Source organism: Leuciscus leuciscus (assembly GCF_965113295.1).
Source record: "Leuciscus leuciscus genome assembly, chromosome: 18".
Classification (NCBI taxonomy): domain Eukaryota; kingdom Metazoa; phylum Chordata; class Actinopteri; order Cypriniformes; family Leuciscidae; genus Leuciscus; species Leuciscus leuciscus.
The window spans coordinates 12,567,515-12,588,324 of NC_138742.1; the positions used below are offsets into that span (position 1 = coordinate 12,567,515).

Genomic DNA, 20,810 nt, shown 5'->3' on the forward strand with positions numbered 1-20,810 from the left:
CCGCCGTTGTGAGAGGCGTTTTACGCATTCATGCATATACTGTGTTCAAAACTGCTGACACCTTCAGTCACTCAACTATTCACTACATGGTAAACTTAGATAGCTCATGAGAAAAGAGTGAATGAAAAGGAGTGTATTGGGAGACAGGAGACAGGAAAAAAGTCTCATGAGATCATAAGCCAAATTATATGTACTGTCTAGGTTGCCTGGTTTTGTGTCCAAATAGAATCAGATAAAGTCTATAGAACAAGCATGGTGGACTTCTCTCTGGCCACAGGGTCACCCTGGAGATCAGGCTGTGGTTTGTTTTAGAGCACTGTGGTGAAGGGATGAGAGACTAGCATTAAATTAAGCCTGGTTACTTGGCATGGTTTTTAAAGTATTCTGGTCACCTAGAGAGTCTGTTGCCCCCCACAACAGTGAAAAAGTTCTCCAAAATGTGTGTGAGTGCAAAGAACTGTATTTTCTGATTGATAAGCAGACAGAGGGAGGCTGGATGGTATGAAGACCCTGTGGCTGGGGGCAGAGTTGCTGTGTCATTATCACCTCCATTATGATCCCAGCCTTAATGCTGGGATTGGGCTGGTAACAGCCTCATCTCTTGCCCTGATCTAATTCTGAGACACCTGCCGTTCTGGGTCAACAAGCAGAGATTTTGGTTCTCATGCTACCATGGCAACTTTTTATTCCCTTTCAGATCTTGCTGATGCAATTTTGGATGTCTGAATATTGTTCCTGGTAGATGAGATGGAATCAACTAAATTATTGGATTAATGGTTTCAGCGAGGCTATTGTAGTCTGATATTGGCTCTGGCTAATGCAGGATCACATGGTTCATTAACACCACAAAGCAATTATAAGAACTGTGCAACGCTGGCTATAAATGACCAAGCAGAATACAATTTTATTCACTTGTTTGATGTCTGAAGTTTTTTTGGGGGGCAGTTTAATTTGTTTGGGACCAATAACAAATGTGTGTGTGTGTTTTAAAAAATCTTTTCTAAGGGGCATGATCGATAGTTTGAATGAGGTGTTGTATCTGTCAGATTTGGACATCTGTGGATGCAGGCTTTCATGAGAAAAACACTCTAATTTTGTCCCTGCTAATGTCCAGATAAAGCCAATTTAAATCGTTGCAGCATCTAATTTATTTTCTTTCCTGTTCAGATGTTCTCCTACAATGGAAATGCAAATTGCAGAGAGAAATTCCAGCCTTCTCTTGGAGAGACATAATAGAAGCATCACAAACTTTTTGATGGAACAATAGTCCATTTTATACCTTTAATAGAAATGCATCCATATCTACTGATAGACAAGCCCTGACAAGAGACTAATTCTAATAATTGCAGTTTTTTTGAAAGAGGCAAAACAATGAAGGGACAACTGAAGCCTAGTATTGGTGTTTGAAGGGACAACTGAAGCCAAGTCTAGGCTTTTTATTGAACAACACCGATATCAATGAAACCAACTGGCAAAACATTCCCTGCTGAGCAGTGCATTTAGCTCCAAATAAAGTGATGTATCCTGGGTATTTAAAGCTTGCATTGGTAAGAGACACTGTGCATTAACTCTTATCCATGTTCTGTGATGAGACCCTCTGTGCAGACATTGTTCATCTTCTTGTGCTATGCTTGTATTCCCTCTTTGGGCTGTTTGCATGGGGGCAAAAACAATATAAATTACGCTGCATCTGAAGGATGGTGCACTCCACACAAGGACTGTGATAGGGTATTGATTCTCACTACATTGCTAAAATTGCCTGTCTGCCTCCCAGCTCCAAACACACATGTGACAGCTCCAATATAGGCTAGGAACTATGCTCTGTGCAGGCCCTTACTGGGGTCCCCTTCGTTCCTGAGGCTGCATTGGGCTATCAAAACATCTAGGAGAAAGTGGAACTAACTTGTATTTTTTTATTATTATTATATATATATTTTTTGTTGTTGTTGGCTGCAATAGATTATTAGGATTTGCATTATCTTTTCTTCTCCTCATGTAAAAGAGGAATATATTAATAATAATAATAATAATAATAATAATAATAATAATATTTTTCTTTGAAAATTGAAGGGAACAAAATTAGTTTAACAATATACTAGGTATATATGTGGAACTTTCTTTAAATGATGCAGATGGAAGGAGAATACAGTTTTTGCTGGTGTTTGTGCTGACAAAAGACTCTATTTCAAGAATGTTAAATTATCAAGGACACCAACACCAAATACATTTTATGCATAAATTAATAATCCGGCCTCCAGGTTGACGCTCAGTCACTTTTTTTCAGAACCCACAGAAGTGTCATGCAACCATTTCAGTTGTTGAATAAGAATTTGAATTCTCCTGCCTTCTTCTGACATATATTAATGAAAATCCTGCTCCAAATACTTCATTTGATAATGGGCTTGCATGTCAAAAGCTGAGCTTCAGGATGCAGACCTCGGATACCTCTCTGTGACCTTTCCAAACATGGCTGGATGGAAGCTCATCTAGTCATCTCCACAGGAACATCCAGATTGTGTGATTTTAAAGCAGTGTAGAAAAATTATACACCTAGCCTTTGATTTAAAAGTGCCAAATGCCCAAAGAGATCGATAGAACCTACAAAGGCGCATGGGCACTCTTGCAAGGCTTATTGGGTAGGAGAGGGGATGGGACCGTTTTACTGTGAAAATCTCAGTTCTTTAATAAGGATTACTTGAAAGCAGGTCTGACAGTATCTGCATGCTGTTCTCCCTTGATAAGCCCCATCATGTTTTTAGGGGATTGAGGTTGTGTGTGGTGGTGATGGATTGGGGGAGAGGCATCAAATAGCTTTTAGGTTATACATTTTCATATAGAATCTTAAATCCATCAGTTTGACCTCAAATGGTATATAATAACTCCAACTGTATGAAATATCATGTGGAGAACTGGCCCCTGTAAGGCGTCTGACTGATATTATAGACTGAACAGTGCTTTTAAGAATAGTGATGTAAGGGTGCGTGTGTCTCAGAGTCGAAGGTGAACTATCAGTCGCGTCTCTCGAGGTGCTGTGCCAACATTGCTGTTTTCCCCTAGAGTTCTGACCTTCACTAAACTCTCATTCTCTCTAATTTGTTCTTCTATCACTGCACTTGCAATTTTGTTCAATATCCCTTTCCTCATGGCACATCTAGTGTCACTTTTGTTATTGATAGACTGGGAATGAACACAGGAATGTGCATTTCATTGCATCTCTCTCTTTTTCTTTCTATCTTTGTCGCTTTATCTCTCTTTCATGCTCTTGCTCTCTTTCTCGCTCACTCACTAAAGACAATATTCGTGGGCACACTTTGTTTGAATTTAATAGTTTTGATCCCCGTGGAACATCCTCTGAATAAATATTTTGGGCAAAGGAAAGGAATTGAACCTGCTATACTATGTGTATCGATCAGCTCTTTAGTGAGTCCCTATAGAATGGGTAATTGTGTCTGCGTGCTTCTCCATTTTAAACTAACTGCATTTCATCTGATGGGGAGAATAATCCATCGAAGAAGAGATAGATTGCAGGCGAAGGTACGTGTCATGGCTGATGTGCAGAAAGCCTATTAATACAATCAAGGGAGGCTTGTGTCATTGTCTGGAAACTAGGTTTGAAAGTAGACTCCTTCCACTTGAAGTTACCAAATATAATTGTGCATATCTTTTGATGACTTGCATCTCATTTGGAATTTACATATCCCACTGAAGTGTAATTTGTCTTTGATGATTAGCTCATGTTTAATGGGGCTGGAATTGCTTTGTCTCTGCTGCACACTCACATCCTCTCCTGTGTTCCAGTTTCTTTTGGCCGGATCACATTTTAGCTGTCTCTAGTCTTTGACCGTTGAAGCAATGACAGAGCAGTAGTGTGAACCTGACCCAAATAATGCAGGGTAAAGGTAAAAAGCCTTCAGACTGAGGTTTTTTTTTTTTTTTTTTGGTTCCCCTTTCAACCAGTGATAGAGGAGAGAGGTCTGTGATTCGATTGACCCAGACTGGATAAAGCTGAATCCTCAGATTGAGAAGAGTTTTTATTTATTTTTTCATAGAATGTACTCTAGAGAAAACAATTTAAGAGACTTACCGGTACTTCTAAAATGCTTTAATACGTTTTACCTTTACTTCATCGTTTACTTCATGCCCAACATGATATTGCAATTCACGCTCACCTTATATAATTCCTTTGTCTGTCTTGTTTTATAATTCTAAATCTGCTGTGTTTTAGTTTTTAAGTTCAAGTTTTATTTTTAATGTTCAGTTGTTGTTTGTTTTGCATGGCGTGGATTGATCTGGGTTTAAGATTTCAATCATGAGAGGATTATAAATACACAATGCCCATGATAGTGAGATGGTGGTGATGAGGGAAAATGGGTTTTTCATGTCAATATAAATTGCTTCTCTTATCATTTAAAACACACAGTCTTTCAAAAGCATCATCATTACAATTTACAAGGACAGATCTTTTTTTGTGGTTGTTGAGTAACTTTTAAAATGGCTCTTGCAATTTGCCCCACAATGTTTGTACTACAAAAAATGAATGATACTTCAAATTGTGCAGCTTGTTGAGAAGATATAGAGACCAGAATATCATAGAGACTTCAGGGAACTACACTGCGACCAAAATGGTCGCATATGCGACCTTTTGAAATGCCATTGCGACCCTAATTTTTAATGGGTCGCAAATGTATCACTGATTATTTTTGTACCTACCTTATGTTTTAGGCAATATGCTATGATTTACTATGATCATTTATTAAAACAGAAATGTGTATTTTAAGAATACGTTTTATAACGTGCTCTGAGCATTCAACACATCAAGCTGGCTTCAGGGGTGTATACACGTATTCGTATTGAACCGTTCGGTACGAGGCTTTCGGTACGCATTTTTAAACCGAACGAACCGTTGGACCATTTTCCTGCCGACCAAAATTTAGTTATTTCAAATGTAGGCGCGTGGCAAGCGCGTGGCAAGCGCGCTCATAATGTAAGAGACGCCGGCGCGACCAGAACATTGCCCAACATCAAATGGCAAATGTAATGCAAGCGGAACGAAACTGCTCGTTATTGTGTGGTTGAAGGACCGTTTATCAGTTTGGACCAATGCAGCGCGAGCCGATCGTGATCATGCGACACTGTTACTACACAGCGCTAATAATTATATTCATTTTGTTCGGAAGCCTGTACAATGATGTAGTTTCCTGACAGTGGGCAGTGCTCGGGGTGAGACTGAAGGCGGTGACTGGGTAGTTCTGACATCACATTTATACGGAAGTCACAACGGCTTGTTTAAAGGCTACTTTATGCAGGCTGTGTGCATTTGTCTGTGGATTGAATGTTTTGAAACTTATATGGTAGTTTCATAGCCCCTAGACCTCTGTTATCATGAAAAAAGCCAGGAAATTTCAGTTTTGACAATATGGGACCTTTAACGTTGCATTTACCTCAGGAAAGTTATCCAATTGTCACAGTTCGTTAGTTAACAAGGAGCTTATTTACTGTTAATTATATATGTATGTTTGAATAAATTTGTCATGAAGACAAGTGTTTATGAAAAAACTTATGTGCAACTGAGTTGTATACAAACATTTCAGTTTTTATTTTAGTGCAATTATTATATATGAAAGTAAATAGCAGTTGAATATAATAGTTTGGTCTCTGTAAATTTTAACCTCTAATATTTTAGCAATGTATGTCACAATCTGGCTCAGCGTGGCTTCAACAGGAACACGTTGAAGAAGAAATAAGAATAAACAGGGTTTAATTGCAGAATGTATACATAACCAAACTTAGCTACTGCGTTAACGAGAACCGACAGGAAACAGAGAACAACGAGGAACTAAATACACAGAGCTAACGAACATGATGAATGACAGCTGGTGAGATGGGTGTCCATGGTAATTAATGGTGGCGGGAAACTCAGACATGGGAAAACAGGAACTAAAGAATACAAACTTAGAGTCCATGAAAACAAAACTAAAAGAACATGACTGTTACAGTATCAAATTAAAGTGTTTCCTGTATAGTTTTTAGCATTAGTTGGGAAAGATTATTTTCCTTAAGAAAATCTAAACCTGTTTTAATTTTAATCTGAATAATAAGCTATCGATATTGGCAGAGAAATTTAGTATCGGTACAATTTGCTTGCATAATCATTTAATGTTCATTGTTCATAAATTAAAATGTTTTATTAAAAAGCTCAAGCAGGCAAATATGGCTTTTTTGTTATAGGTGCATAATGAAAATTAGAATTAAATATAGATCTTTCTTATTTGCATTTAGTGAAAAACAGTATGTGAAACATGCCTTAATCATTTTCATTAGAAGCTTATTGTATTTCTCTTGTTGTATTAAACATTATTTATGTAATTGGCTACAATGACTGCAAGGTTACAATTATGCTTTTTATTATTGAAAATGAATAAAGAACCACTGTCTCAAACCTCTATTGAATATCGCTGAAGACTGAAAATTAAAAATATACATTTTATTTAGCTTTATTGCCCAGGCCTTCTAGGAACTACCCATAAGACCTTTTAACTGCATAGCAATGCTCTGGTGTAATGAGCTCTGTGGTGCTCCGCTAGCAATGTCCTACCTTCTGCACATTGTTCTGGAAATACTATGATTGCCTCTGTATGTGCTGGCCGGTAGGTAGAATGAACGTAGGGTAGGGAACATGCATCATCCTTTTTATATTAGTATGCACTTCTCTGAAATATGTGGTGGGTGCATGTTCTGTTAATTATTGCAGGTTTGAAATGTCACCTCAGAGATGTCTTAGTGGTTAATTTGTGCCAGAACAAGCGTGTGTTTGTTAGAAATTATAGCACAGCCCTCGTATAAATCTTCTAGAGTGATTTTAAATATAGAAAAGTCAAATATGACTTGCTCCTTCAGTCAAGGATGATAAAAAGATTCTGTCTAATTTATTTTGAATACTTCACTCACATTGTCTGCTTTCTCAACTGGGAGTCATTTATTCATTTATTAAAAGCATAGGTAAGTATGAAAAAGAACGACAAGGAGTTTGTCGTCCTACCTAAGACGTATCTCAGACTAATCTAAGGGATAAAAACAGGATGCACAATGCACTTTAGGGATAAAAGTAGTGCACTTGATCCTGTGGTAAACATAAAATATTCTTTGTGGATTATTCTGCTGTATGAGTTTTCTAGTGTGGAGCTTTGGACTGCTTGGCCATGTGCAATCACTTCATTGAGTACTTTTCTGATTCATTCACTGATTTATTATTATATTTATTTCCACAGACACATCAATGCCGCTGCCATGTTTTCCGGTTTTGCTGTTTATGTTGACCTTGACCCCTGACCTCCTGCATACTCTTGGTAACCATATCATATATTTTTTTTAATACACCTTTCTATTTCTTTCACAATTTTCCATTTCTCTCCCATTTTTCATCCCATGTAACGTGTTACTTATACTGTGCATGCAAGTCCCCGTCGAAGCTTCAATGCTTCCAGTAACAGTTTAGACACCACAATGTCTTGATGCTGTCTACACTGGAAGTGTTAAAACTTCACCTCAGAATGTACACTTAACACTGACCAATAAGCTGAAAGCTCAAGGCTACACTGAGTATTGCCAACTACCTCACAAAACGATACACATCGCAGTGCATTGCGATATCATAATTGGATCACGATTGAAACTGTGGGAAACGTGATTTTGCGTGTCAGGGAGAAAGAGAGAATGAATCTACTGTATCAGTTTCAATCTCTTCAGCGGTTCGCTTCACATTTGTCCATTAGGTGCCTCATAGAAGTGGCTCTGACTGCACAGATTTTCAGTAAAATCTATATATAAAAATCTTATAGAAAATTATATGAAAGAACACATAAACAATTAAAAAATATGTGTATGATAGAATATTGGAATTGTGAAAAAGAATTGTAATATACACTACCGTTCAAAAGTTAGGGGTTGGTAAGAATTTAATTTTTTGGAAAGAAGTTTCTTATGCACACCAAGGTTGCATTTATGTTTTTTGTGAGATATGTAATTGTGAGATATTAAATGTGAAATATTATAAAATAGTAATAAAGAAAGATAATATTATATTGTGAAATAATTCTGTGAAATATAACACTTTAAAATAACTGTTTTCTATTTTATTATATATTTACAAATAACATGTAATTTATTCCTGTGGTGGCAAAGCTGAATTTTCAGCAGTCATTACTCCAGTCTTCATTGTTCCAGGTTCTTTAGGTTCATTCCAATATGCTAATTTGCTAATAAATTTTGCTAATAAATTTTGAAAACATTTGTGCTGCTTAATATTTTTTTGTGGAAACATGATACATTTTTTCCCAGTATTATTAGATAGAACAGCGATATTTAACATTTATTTGTAGCAATGTGAAAGTCTCTGTCACTTGATTAATGCATCGTGGCTGAATTAATAGTTTCTTAATCTTACTGAGCCCAAACTTTTGAATGTTAGTGTATTTATGCAATTTAAATGCAATTTAAAAACTATAGGCAAAAATCTTTGGCTGTGTAGCACGTCAAATCTACTTTCATACATTCATTCTAGTTGATGACATACACATGCTCATGTATATTCATTCCTTACGATGATTCATGATATATCCTTCCTCTTCCTCCTTTAGCTATCCTATGTGTGTTTCTTTGAGCTCTCAATATGTGTGTGTCTATGTGATAGAGAGAGGAAGAGTAATGTGTGCTGCTGTGAGATGTGTGAATTCAGCATATTGGCCTATTTGTTTCTTGTTTCTCTCTCTAACTCCCCAGTCTTCCACAACAGGCAGTGACTAAATCTATAAGTTGACATAAATAGAAGGCTGGATAATTCATTTATAGCTGCTTTAGCATAATCAGTAGCCAGTAATTACACCGTTACATGGCTCATATCAACAACTCGAGCATGTTCTGGTTATCTTGAAGTAATTCTGTAATTAACATTTGATGTATGGTAACTCCCTCCAGACAAACACTGAGGCTTCGATTGTATGTTTGTGTTGCGTATACGCAGTCTGAGAGTGTGTGAGGGCCTGGTTTAGACATGAGGCGAGTTGGCAGCCTGAGTGAGAGGCCAGTTTGAAGGTTGCCACCCTGTGCTATAGTCTTGCTTGTCTAAGCAAAGAAAACGTCACCTCTCGTCTGTGCACAGTAATAGATAACAGACAGGGACGTGCACGGCAACACTATAAGCACTGTCATGCATGCTTTATTTATTCCTGTTTTTATCTCTTCTGCCCTCTTTCAAAAACGAGAGGGATACATCATCTCCTCCCCCATCCTGTACGGCAGTCAGTGGTCCGAGTGTGTCGACAGATGCCCTCCAGGGTGCACTAACATGTGCCCATCAAGCTGACCCTGAACGTGTTCCTGTATCTCTGTCTGCCTGCCTTGATCAGCCGGGTCTTCTTACATGTAGTGGCTGCCGCTTGTTCCCGCACCCAGCACGTGAAGTGTGTCCAGGGTCAAGCGTATCCTCACTCTGCCTTATCAGAGCTTCTCTCTCCCCTGCTGTATGAAGCTTCACCTTCACAGCACGCTGTACTGTCACGCATACATGCTGTGCAAGGAAACAGGCCTGTGTCGATGGGATTTCTCTTTTTGACCCTCATTTGTTTGGTTGAATACTGAGTGCTGTCTGCTCTGCTTGTCAGCCAATGTTCTGGGAGAGGAAGTGTAGAGATGGGGCACGAGGTCACTCTCAGCAGGCAGGCAATTCCCATCATAATATGTCAGGATTGCAATGATGTCACCCATTGATTTTAGATCTACTGTCTTCTGGTGGAACACAGAAAAGGTAGCACCTCCACAATTAGCATTAATGTATAGTCCGCATAAGATTATGTTTACATGCACCCAAATAATCTGCTCAGTGGCATTGAAAAGCCTTCATCTAAACACCTCAAACTATCCTATTAAACTTGATCCAAATGTAATTTCAGTCAGATTGAAAAGGGTGGTGTAAAGCTGAAATATTTTGATCAATAGCAAAAAACTAAGCATGTAAACTCTTGAATACGATTATCTTCTCAATCGGATTCAAAAATAAGATCTCTGTTTACATGTTTTACTTCATATAAACGTGCATATTTATTAGAGCTGTAACGATACACCAAACCCACGATTCGGTTTGTATCATGATTTTTGACCCACGATTCGATACAAACCTCGATTCTTTTGGGGGGTGATGCGGTGGTGTTGCGTTCATGTAACATGTAAGGGTGGCGCTGCCAATAAAGCACCTAAAAGCGGTCACAAAGAACCGGCAAAAGTAATGATTATGAATATGTCAAATATAGCAAGGAGACATTTTAATTGTTTATTAATAAACAATTGTTTTCTGTGTCAGTGGCTGCAAAGATGAAGTTGGCGATGCTGACCCACGATCTTCGCAGTAGTGAATGCGCCAGAGAGAAATTCACATTTCATACGGATTACATAAGCAGAGAGCAGTCTGTTTTCTTTCGTTTTGAATTGTTCTGTTTAAAAGTAGACATTTCAAGCTTTATATATATATATTTCTCAGGTCTGTGAGGCAAGTAGGCTACCTTATACGCTGAGTTTCGGTTCATTTATGAGACAAGCTCCAGTTCACGCGCTGACGCCTCCATGTTATGATTATCTATTGTCTGTTATATTTAACTCTTATTTATTAAATCTAGGCAATTGGTTGATGACATTGATTAAAATTAAGATACAATTAATACAACACGAAATTCACGTTAAAGAAAGGCTTTGTGCTTTCTGTTTGAGGTCTCTGTGAAAGTTTTAAAGCAGTCTTTTAGTGCCACTTTCAGAGCGGTCACGTCCGTAACGGAGAACTGTCACGTCCGTAACATTGTTTTTTCCTCATAAATGCGAACACGAAAAATAAAATAAAATGAATATTTTATGTTCTGTGGAGAGCCAACCCTTCTTCATCCAGTGGGTAGTATTACTTTTGGTTTGCGCAGTGTAGCCTAATATACAGAATTACAAAAAAATATTTTGCCACCTAAAAGTTAAAGATTTTTGTGTCACGTCACGTCACGCATGTGTATTTCCCTCATATTAAATATAAAACGCATGTGTAGACTGATATTTTTCTAATCTCTGGACTCCTTTATTGAGGGAGTATGGATATATAAACAGACGTTTCAATAAATTGGTATTAAATGCATTTTCTGAGAACTTATATTTCAAGTTTTTACTGCAAATGTCACGTCCATAACGCTGGAATTGCCCAATTTTAAAGAATTTATCCTCAACTAGTTTTGTGGTGTAGGTCTACGTATTTTATAATGTTAACTTCAAATAATACTAATAGTAATTTAAAGATGTGGTAGCATTGGATCTGGACGGGAAGGATAACTCTGGGAGTTGGAAGGGGTGTGTCGCGATTCTGCCATCTCACATCGCGACATAGGTTCGTGGGTCTGAGTGTTGCGATTTCGGTTTCATATCGCATATCGTTACAGCCCTAATATTTATTTATGCATATGTTTATTTACTGGTCAGTGGAGGAGACTGAATATTAACTAAATATTTACTGTGTATCAGATTGAAAAGTTTAGGGTTCATATAAACAGAAATTTCTGAATCTGAAATGGGATTGGATTCATTCGTCTTGACGAAAATGAGTGCATGATAACACCTATAGAATTGACTCACTTTTTTCACAATTTCTACTCAAAGTTGAGCTACTTGTGTAAGCTGGAGAGTATTAATGTTTTTGGCTGAATACATCAAATTATCCAGCATATTTAACAAATGTGAAACGGCTGGGGATGTGTAGAATTTGTGAATGTGGAACTTTGTGAAACTCTGTAAATCTGTGGCCTGTTGAAGCGATATATCACCGGAAAATGTAAATTATGTTGCTGTTTATTCACCCACATCATTCCAAACCTGTATGGCTTTCTTTCTTTCACAGTTCTACAGAAAAAAAAGCTTCTTTTTAATGATTTAATGTAAGTGAATGAGGATAGATGATTTTTCAGCTCCAAAAGATTTAAAGGAGCCGTATGTAAGATTGTGGCCAAAACTGGTACTGCAATCACTTTCAAATTACTGTAGAGCGGTGTATCCCCTCCCCCCCTGACTCGAGGTTGCCAGATAGGCTGCAGGATCCAGCAGGAACGTAGGCTGCTACGTAGCTGTGGTAACTAGAGCAGAGCTGGCAACCCCGATGCCGAAACACTACTGACTTCGTGATTAGTAGATAGGTGGAGGGTAGCGCTTCAGGCCAAAACACAAGATGACAACATCAACATCAGTTGAGGGCTGCAACTTCACTTTTTAAATGGCAATATCCTGGCCGGACTACTGTTGTCAGTGATATAAGTATTTGAAATGAACATGATTTCTTAATGTCTAGTGACATATCAGGGCCATTTTATGATTAATTGAAATACATTTCTTACATACAGCTACTTTAAAACTGGTCCATATGACTTGTGCAGTATATTCAGAGATTCTGCTAAACTTCTATTTGACATACAGGTTTGGAATGACATGAAGGCATGTAAATTGACAATTTTCTTTTTGTGGCTAAACTTTTCCTTTTATATAAACTAAAAGCAAAGTAAAAAAATTTTTTTTTTTGCTGAAGCTCTGAATACGAGCACATCCTCTCGGCCATCTCCTTGTAAGATGGCACCAATTAGCTTTTTCTCTGTCGGCTTCGGATTGGACATGAACTGCAGCCAAACTGGAGGCTGTATTAAAAATAATGCCCTATATAAGATCCAATCTGCCCCGTATCTGTGCGTCAAGTTGGCGCGTGCAGAGCGGCTTTAAAATCTCATTTATTTCTGCTGTGCAAATGACACTCGCGCACAAAGGTCATCCGCTTTGTTTTTGCGCTCAGGGGGGAACATCCCCTGAATTTATACAAGAGAAAGAGCCGGCGCAACGCGAGTGTAGAAGAAAGTGAAGACTGAGAGAGGGAGTGGGGTATGGGAGCGCAGATTATGTGATGGTCCGCGGAGGCTTGGAATACAAATAAGCGCTGGAAGAGCAAATTCAGGGCGAGCGTAAGAGTGAGGGGAGATGTTACCCTGTGGTCATGCCTCAGGGCCAGATAAGCCAAATGATTCCCTGCATGGTACTTCACGGCCACCCGACAGGATACCGAATGTCTGACGACGTGTCGATTCATTGTTTCTGTTAAAGCATTTCCATTTGTAAATGACAAAGAGACCGGTTTCTGTTTATATTAGTAGAAGCAGGCGCATATTAAGTATTAATTTCCAGCAAAGACACTTCTTTCATGAATTTTGCATGAAGCTTTTTCTTATGGGAGCTGCTGTAATCTCCACACATCAAAATATCTTTTGTCTTTTGTTTGAGAGCATGCACTCTTCACATGAATTTCAGGAAGCTTCAAATCATCACATTAGCAATATTATTCTTTTGGCCCTTTTGACATCAGCAGGCATATTACTTTGAACCACTTAGCTGTTCACATCCTGAACGCCAGTCCTAGCATTGGCTGGCTTGCAGGACCTTTTCCCTCTCTGGCCCGCTTTGTTAGCTTCGGTGTTGTATTTCAAGGCCTGATTAGATGTCACTCAATTAAAAGCACATTTGGAGAGAGTGTTGCCATGGCTGCTATGTGGAAGGTGGAGAGCCCCATGGTGCTTACCCAGAGTGCTCTAATTAAAACCGCTCACAGTGCCTGGAGAGGAACTGTGCCGCACAGCACAGCGCAACCAGAAAGTTTCACACCAAATCAATGACAGCCACGGACGCCTCTCAGATGAAATTAAAAAGGATATGCATTGCAAAGAAGGGAAAATAGAAATGGAGGAGTCACAAAGGACTCCTCCTGATTTGAAGCTAGCTTTGAGACAGGCTAGGATTAATACGGCTCTCCTAATATGTCATAGATTGGCACTCCCCTGGTGGCACAGATCAGGTAAGGCCCAGTGAAGCACACATCACTTTCTAAATGCTTCATTATTTTACTCTCTCAATCCCCAGTCTAGCATTGATTTAATAAGCTCAAATATATATGGCTTTTTGAATGAATCATGCATTTTATATTGAAGCATCTTTTTCACAGTTTCTGTCTTTGAGTTTCATTTAAATACATTTGCCCACTGGAAAACAAGCCATATATGAGTGATTAATATAGTGTTTGATAGACTTCTACCTTCATTTCTGCCATGAACCCCCAATGTAAATCCTGGAACAACCTGTTTTTGTTTTTTCTTTCCTTTGGTATTAATATGCCAAATTAAATGTTGCCTTGCTGCACAAATGAGTCCTTGAAGTATTCCAGAGTGCATGTTTTTGATCATTCCATGCTTCTAATGCAATTTATGAGCCTTTACCCATTTAAAAAAAAAAAAAAAACCTAGACGAACTACCTCCCTCGATAGCCCCATTGAACCAAATTTCTGTTTACTTTATTGCTGTGTTTTAATATGTATTCGGCTAGTGGTAGGGGTAGTACTGCACCTGTAGCATATGAGAAATGACTGTGTGCTGCTTACTAAAAGGCACAGTGTTGTCACATTGCCCTATGGATTGATGGATGGTTTGGGATACCTCAAACTATAAAACGCAGAACGCAGCTGAGTAGAAATGGGCTTTATGGGTCATGTTTGCCTTTCAGCATGAACAGATATGTGAGCACTTAATCGCAGGGAGGTAAACTGGAAGGACGTCTGAATCGCCACTCTGCTTCACTCGGCTCGCTGATGCCATATTTGAGTGCCACATTCTCACTTGATTAATGTAGAGATGATATATGGTAAAGTGTTGTGACCTTTTAAACCTTGCAGGGAAACACCTGGATGTCCTTCTGTCCCTTTGTGGAAGAAACAAGCTTCAATACTGAAGACCTCAGGCTTTCTATTGTTCAGCCACCAGGTCTAACCGGGGCAGCTGGCACTTTCTGGTTGTTATTATTTTTATTATTATAGTATAAATATCACACTCGTGAATTTTTCTGAACTTTTGTGGACTTTTTTTTTCTTCTTTTTTTGATTCAGTTGCCATGGATTATCTGCATAAACAGGGCACAACTCAGGCATCTGTAATCTGCATGAAAACTAAATGAAGTAATTAGTGTTGCCGGTGTTAGTTGTACCTCCCTTGTGGCACCACAATGATTCCATGTTGGCCCTCATTTCTCTTACCAGAAAGAATATCCAAATGCTTACAGTTTGGGGTTTGTAAGAAAGAGACTCTTCTGCACTTTGTTGTGTTTTTAGTTTTTTTTGCTGATTATGGTTCCAAAAGCATAATTAGGTTGTATAAGGTTCATGGGCTTTGAGTAAACTGGTGATAGAAAAATACACACTATTCAATGCTCACCATGCCTTTTTTTGGTTGAGTTTAGACTAAAGTTTAATTTTCACTTTGTATTTTCAATTTAATATAGCTTCCTAGTAGCCTGGGAAAACCCAGACAACTTCCGGCAAATTTAGATTTGCTCTGCAAGTAGTCTGGCAAAGAGCTCATTCAAGGCCATTTCCATGCCGTGGAAATCGCGGCACCAATCAGAAACGTTGAGGCGGGCTTTACACGATGACGATCGCTCTGATTGGTTTTAGGTCTAGCCTATCCAATTGTGCCCAGAGGCATTTGAGCGACGTCCACTCCGTTGGTCAAGCGCACCAACTTTTAATTAAATGCAGCATTATTATATTCAAATTGCAAACACATGAGGACAGTCTCCATGAAAGACCCACTGGCAGATGAACATGCTACTACATTTCTCTCCAAAACGGTAGGAAATTAAATTAGATTTAATAGAGGATTTTAACTGTGACAAGATGATTGACAGGGCAGTTTACATGACGGTTTGCACGCAACAGATCCATCCGATAAAGATGATGAAGTAGTATGTCCAAAAGTTGCCTACTTTTTTGCTACACATTCAAAAGTAAATACATTTTCTTCACAAAAAGAGTATACTTTTATGGCGTAGTGTAACATAGGCGAATTGGGACGCAGCATATGGCTTTACACATGACGATCACTCTGATTGGTTTTTGGAGTTTTAGGTCTATCCAATTGCGCCGAGAGGCATTTGAGCGACGTCCGTTGGTGACGCCCCTTTGGAAATGATTTGTCTATGGAGCTTTGCCAGACCATAACTCAGTTACTACTGAGAATGGTCTGGTTTTAACCAGGCTAGCTTCCTAGTGCCTTCACTATATAATTTGTTAGTTTTTGGTTTAGTTTGACTATTTTTTAGTTTTCTAGTTTTATTTTTATTTTAGTTTTAGTACTTCACATCAACTGATATTTACAAAGGTTTAACAGTATTAAATTTAGTAGTATTTTTAATGTAATTTAGTGTGTTTGTAAAGATTACGTTTTACTTCTTTTTTTTTTCTTTTTTTTTACAAAAAAGTAATAGGCCTATTATAAATAAAAAAGTAGTTTGTTTTAGAATCACAGTGGGTTAAGTTTTTAGTTAGGTTCAATTTTTCCCAGTAATGGTAGTTTTTCATTTTTGACAATTAAGCCAAGCAAGCTCTTTTGTTAATTAAACAGATATTTTGGACATCATTTTGACCTCTTTGTCTTGGGAATTTTTAGCAGCAATGTGAACCGGTGATTTACTAACATTTGTGTGGAAATATGCATTTTATTTATGTAGCATGGGATAAACCATCAGTTACAGTTTATCCAATAAAGTCTCTCTGTTTCTTTGCCTGAGGTTTAAGATCCCTGCAATATATTTTAGCAGAGGCACCTGGTGTTGCTATCAGGCATATTTTATGTAAAACAGCCAGGTATTATTGCATTATGAATTCATTCCAAATGTCAGTTAGTGACTGGGCTTATAGAGGTCTTGTAGAAAGTCACATTTCCATAATATATCCTTGCATTACACATAGTGTACTGAGATTGATCTTCCAGAATGCATTTTTGAGATGATTTCTCCTTTCCCTCCAAATATAGTCCAGCCATCTCCTTGGTCTTGTTAAAATCAGCTAAATAATGGAGTTTCTGAATGGCTGATGATGTTTTGGAATGGTATGCTCAGCTGGGCCACCTGTCTGTCCATGAGAGGCCCTCGAGGACCAGCGAGTCTAGCCAAATAAATGGCAGCCTAAAGCGAATAGTGTCGGTTAAAATAGAAAAGAGAGAAGAGCCAGCAGTTCTGCTCAGTGCAGTCAGATCAATATGAAACCTCATTACGGGAGTGTCATAGAACATTTGTGCACTTTCTGCTCCATCTAGCAGCAATTTTGCTGGATAAGCACCGCTCTCATTTGCCCATTTTAAGCATTTCGTTAAAGAACAACCCACAAACACGAACATATCACTTTCAGCCTCAGGGCCCTGGCAAGGCGAGTATCCCCCCACTTCTGCCTTTGCTGGCCTGGACAGCCTTCCTGAGCTCCTGAGGCTAGCCAGGCAGAGAGCAGATCACGGTGTGAGCGTGTGTGTGTGTGTGTTTGTCAGACAAGGCGTTTCACACAGGCTGGGCTTTGACACCCACTGTTAACCCTGTAATTAATCCCTTAATAACCTAGTTAGCATGCCGCTGTGCAAACCTCTTTGTATGTCAGGTTTTTTAGTAAATCCTATGCCCTCCCCCGCTTTCTACTCTATTTGCAAACTTTACATTTTCCCTGAGCAAACATGTAGACTGAACTGACAAATATTTTGACTGACATTTTTTCTAAATGAGTATTTTTAAACTAAATTATTTATTTATTTTAAAGTCACATATTTTTGGTCAAGAGAGACAAGAAGCGAAAGGAGCAAGGTTTATTATAGTTTTGCTTTTTTAAATTAGTTTTTATTTTAATATCGTTTTCAATTTTGCTTTAAATTTAAGTTTTCATTAATGGTATTGTTAGTTTTAGTTTAGTTTTTATTTTGCAAACACATTTCTATTTCTATTTAGTTTCTATTTGATTTAGTTTCAGTATCAGTTTTAGTAATTATAGTTTAGCAGAGCAAACAGAACACTTCCAGTGTAGACCAAAGCAAGATGCTTCATTTCAGAAAAGTTGAATGTTTGCTGAGATTACAGTTAACTCTTGTGCAGACATCTTAATAAAAATAGAATAATGGTTTGAGATTGAACAAAGCACCAAATAAATGGAACTTAAAAGTATACAAGAAAAAACGATGAAAAATTCAGACAAACTAATTCATATTAAAGATCTTGTTAAACATGTCTTGTTTACTTTTTCAGTTGTACAATGTAGCAGAGTGACCACTGGCGCATAAAAAAAACGCTCAATTCATCTGACTACAGCCAACACAACCTGCTGTGAAGCCAGTGTGATTAAATAATGAAGTATCTATGCAGTGTGTGAGTGTGTACATGTTTTTCTATCCCGGCGGGGACTTAAACCTGAATGCACACAGACTCATGGGGACTCGTGTCACTGTGGACCTAAATTGAGGTACACAAGCTTATCAATCATACAGAATGAGTTTTTTTTGAAAATGTAAAAATGCAGAAAGTTGTGTGTGAGATGGGTAGGTTTAGGGGTCGGGTTAGTGTGTGTGTGTGTGATGGGTAGGTTTAGGGTTCGGGTTAGTGTAAGGACACAGAATATACAGTTTGTACAGTATAAAACCATTACGTCTATGTAGAGTCCCTACAAAGATAGTGGACCAGACTGTCTGTCTCTGTGTCTGTGTCTGTGTCTGTGTCTGTGTGTGTGTGTGTGTGTGTGTGTGTGTGTGTGTGTGTGTGTGTGTGTGTGTGTGTGTGTGTGTGTGTGTGTGTGTGTGTGTGTGTGTGTCTGTCTGTCTGGCTGTGAATGCATGTGCTTGTCCTGGTATTCCCTACATTGTGGGAAATATCTTCACATGGATAATATTATTAGCAGTAAATATTTTGTAAAAACAAAGATAATGACTGTCAGCCTGTCAACCTTCATGAAAACATGATATCTCAAACATACAGTAGTACATTAAAGGTTTTTTGTGCTTGACAGGAAACAGCATTCTATAAATGCTCCGCTCAAGTTTAAAGAAGATCAACTTGCGTCTCATTACCTTGAGTTATTTCCCATTCCACTGCCACAGACGCATCCTTTATGAACAGCCGCTTAGGACTAGTGATGTGTTTCGACGCGACTACGGTCCTTCATTGAGCGCGTCACAGGACAGCGGTTAATCGCCTCAGCTTCACGCGCATGAAGTGCCATATAGGCATTTCCCTAAACGGACACAGGTCAGATTTTCCGTCAAAGTAAAGAGCTTATTAATTATGAAAACGATTATTTATTTTTGCTAATTATTATTTTATTTCAGTTAGTTTTTCAGGAACTGTTGTTAGATTTGTTTAGTTTTAAGTTTTTCATTTATTTTGAATTTTATTTCAGTTTCCGGGAAAAAAAATTTGACCAATAGTTTTAGTCTTAGTTTCAGTTTTCGTTTATGAAATAAACCTTGGAAAGGAGCTTCTTTTTTTATTTATTATCTTTTCTCTCTTTTTTTGATTTTGTGCAACCTTTCTGAAGTTTTTTCCTTTCCCATTTTCCCACTTTTATTTATAAGGATAAAAAACTATCTATCTATAATAGTTGAAAGGTACAAAATAATAGAAGCATGTATGATTGGAGCATGTGTGCTTACCGCCGGTGTGGGTCCACAACATGCCTCTGAATTGTATTTATCCGTATGCAGAGCTGTTTGTAAGTGTTTATATTTTATTTTATGACTACAATATTACAATATTGAATCTACAAACTTTCAATAATAATTGCTTTCTCATGCATTTAGATTAGAAAATGTGAAATTTTTTGCTTTTTTGGCACTACACAGAGAGCTCAGACATGCTAAAGCGGGAGTAGTTCTTTTTATGAGAGTGAGGAAAGTGGTGAGCAGACTGCACATAACAAAGTACTTGAATAATACATAATCTGATTATAGCCAAACAAGCAAAAAAATCCAGAAAGGTCAGTAAGACTTGCAGATGTGATTACGGACTGAAAATCGTCTCTCTCTCTATGAACACTCTATGAACACTTCTCTAATGAAACCACAAACAAATACCCCTTTCAATTTGCCTATTGACTTGCATATTAATCGTGGACAGAGTATCGGGAAGAGGCTCTCTGGTCAAATCCGTATCCCCCCATGAACGGTTCTGTTGACGTTTTTTTGCTCAGAAATGGCTTGATATCAAATTGGAATGACAAATGAAATGTTGGCACACAATAAAGGGTGAGCGGTTGGCTGGTGATGAGGTGTGTCTAATTAAACTACAAGGCTTGGTCAAGGAGAATGTGCGAGATGATCTTCAGTCTGTCAGCGGGCTGTATCATGTTGTTTAGCCTCCGGCAGTATGTCACATGCTGCTTGGAAGAACAGAAACAGACATTAATAATCTGAAATTTGGGACTTATAGATGGATATGTGTAAAGTATTATGAAAGCAATGATCAGTGCTTTTGCTGCGATGCGTCACTGATAACATTTCATATCTCAAATGATTTTCCTCTTCCATTAGAATCGATTTCGCTTAATAATGAAACATCTTCAAGACGTTTGAGACCTTCCCTCCACCACTGCTTACAAGAGAGTGAGATTTTTCGGGCCAGAGCTTGGCAAAAGGATTGATTGGCTGGGCTGTGAAGGAATCATATCGCATGGTATGTTTTCCTCCCTCCTCTGGCTTCAGCGCACTTGACAGCCAGCCATCAGGGAGAGTGTTTTACAGATCCCATAGAGCCCACAGACTAACTGCACATGACCTCCAGCATTGAATGATGAATGGCAAAAGAAGCTCCTCTCATCCATCGTGGCCTCAACCTCTCCACCGCTTGCTCTCATTCCGTCTGAAACGCCATGAAAGGGCCCACTGGAGACTCCGGCATACGGGCAGCTTGG

At 38.4% G+C, this 20,810-nt stretch overlaps 1 protein-coding gene across 1 annotated transcript in view; it reads left to right on the forward strand.

Annotated features, from left to right (window-relative positions):
* The window catches only part of camta1a (calmodulin binding transcription activator 1a), a 410,486-nt gene that overhangs the window by 66,443 nt on the left and 323,233 nt on the right, over nt 1-20,810 (forward strand). The window contains 3 exon segments of the mRNA XM_082146099.1: nt 7,269-7,289; nt 7,291-7,318; nt 7,321-7,346. Of these exon segments, the coding sequence (XP_082002225.1) occupies nt 7,269-7,289; nt 7,291-7,318; nt 7,321-7,346 (75 nt within the window).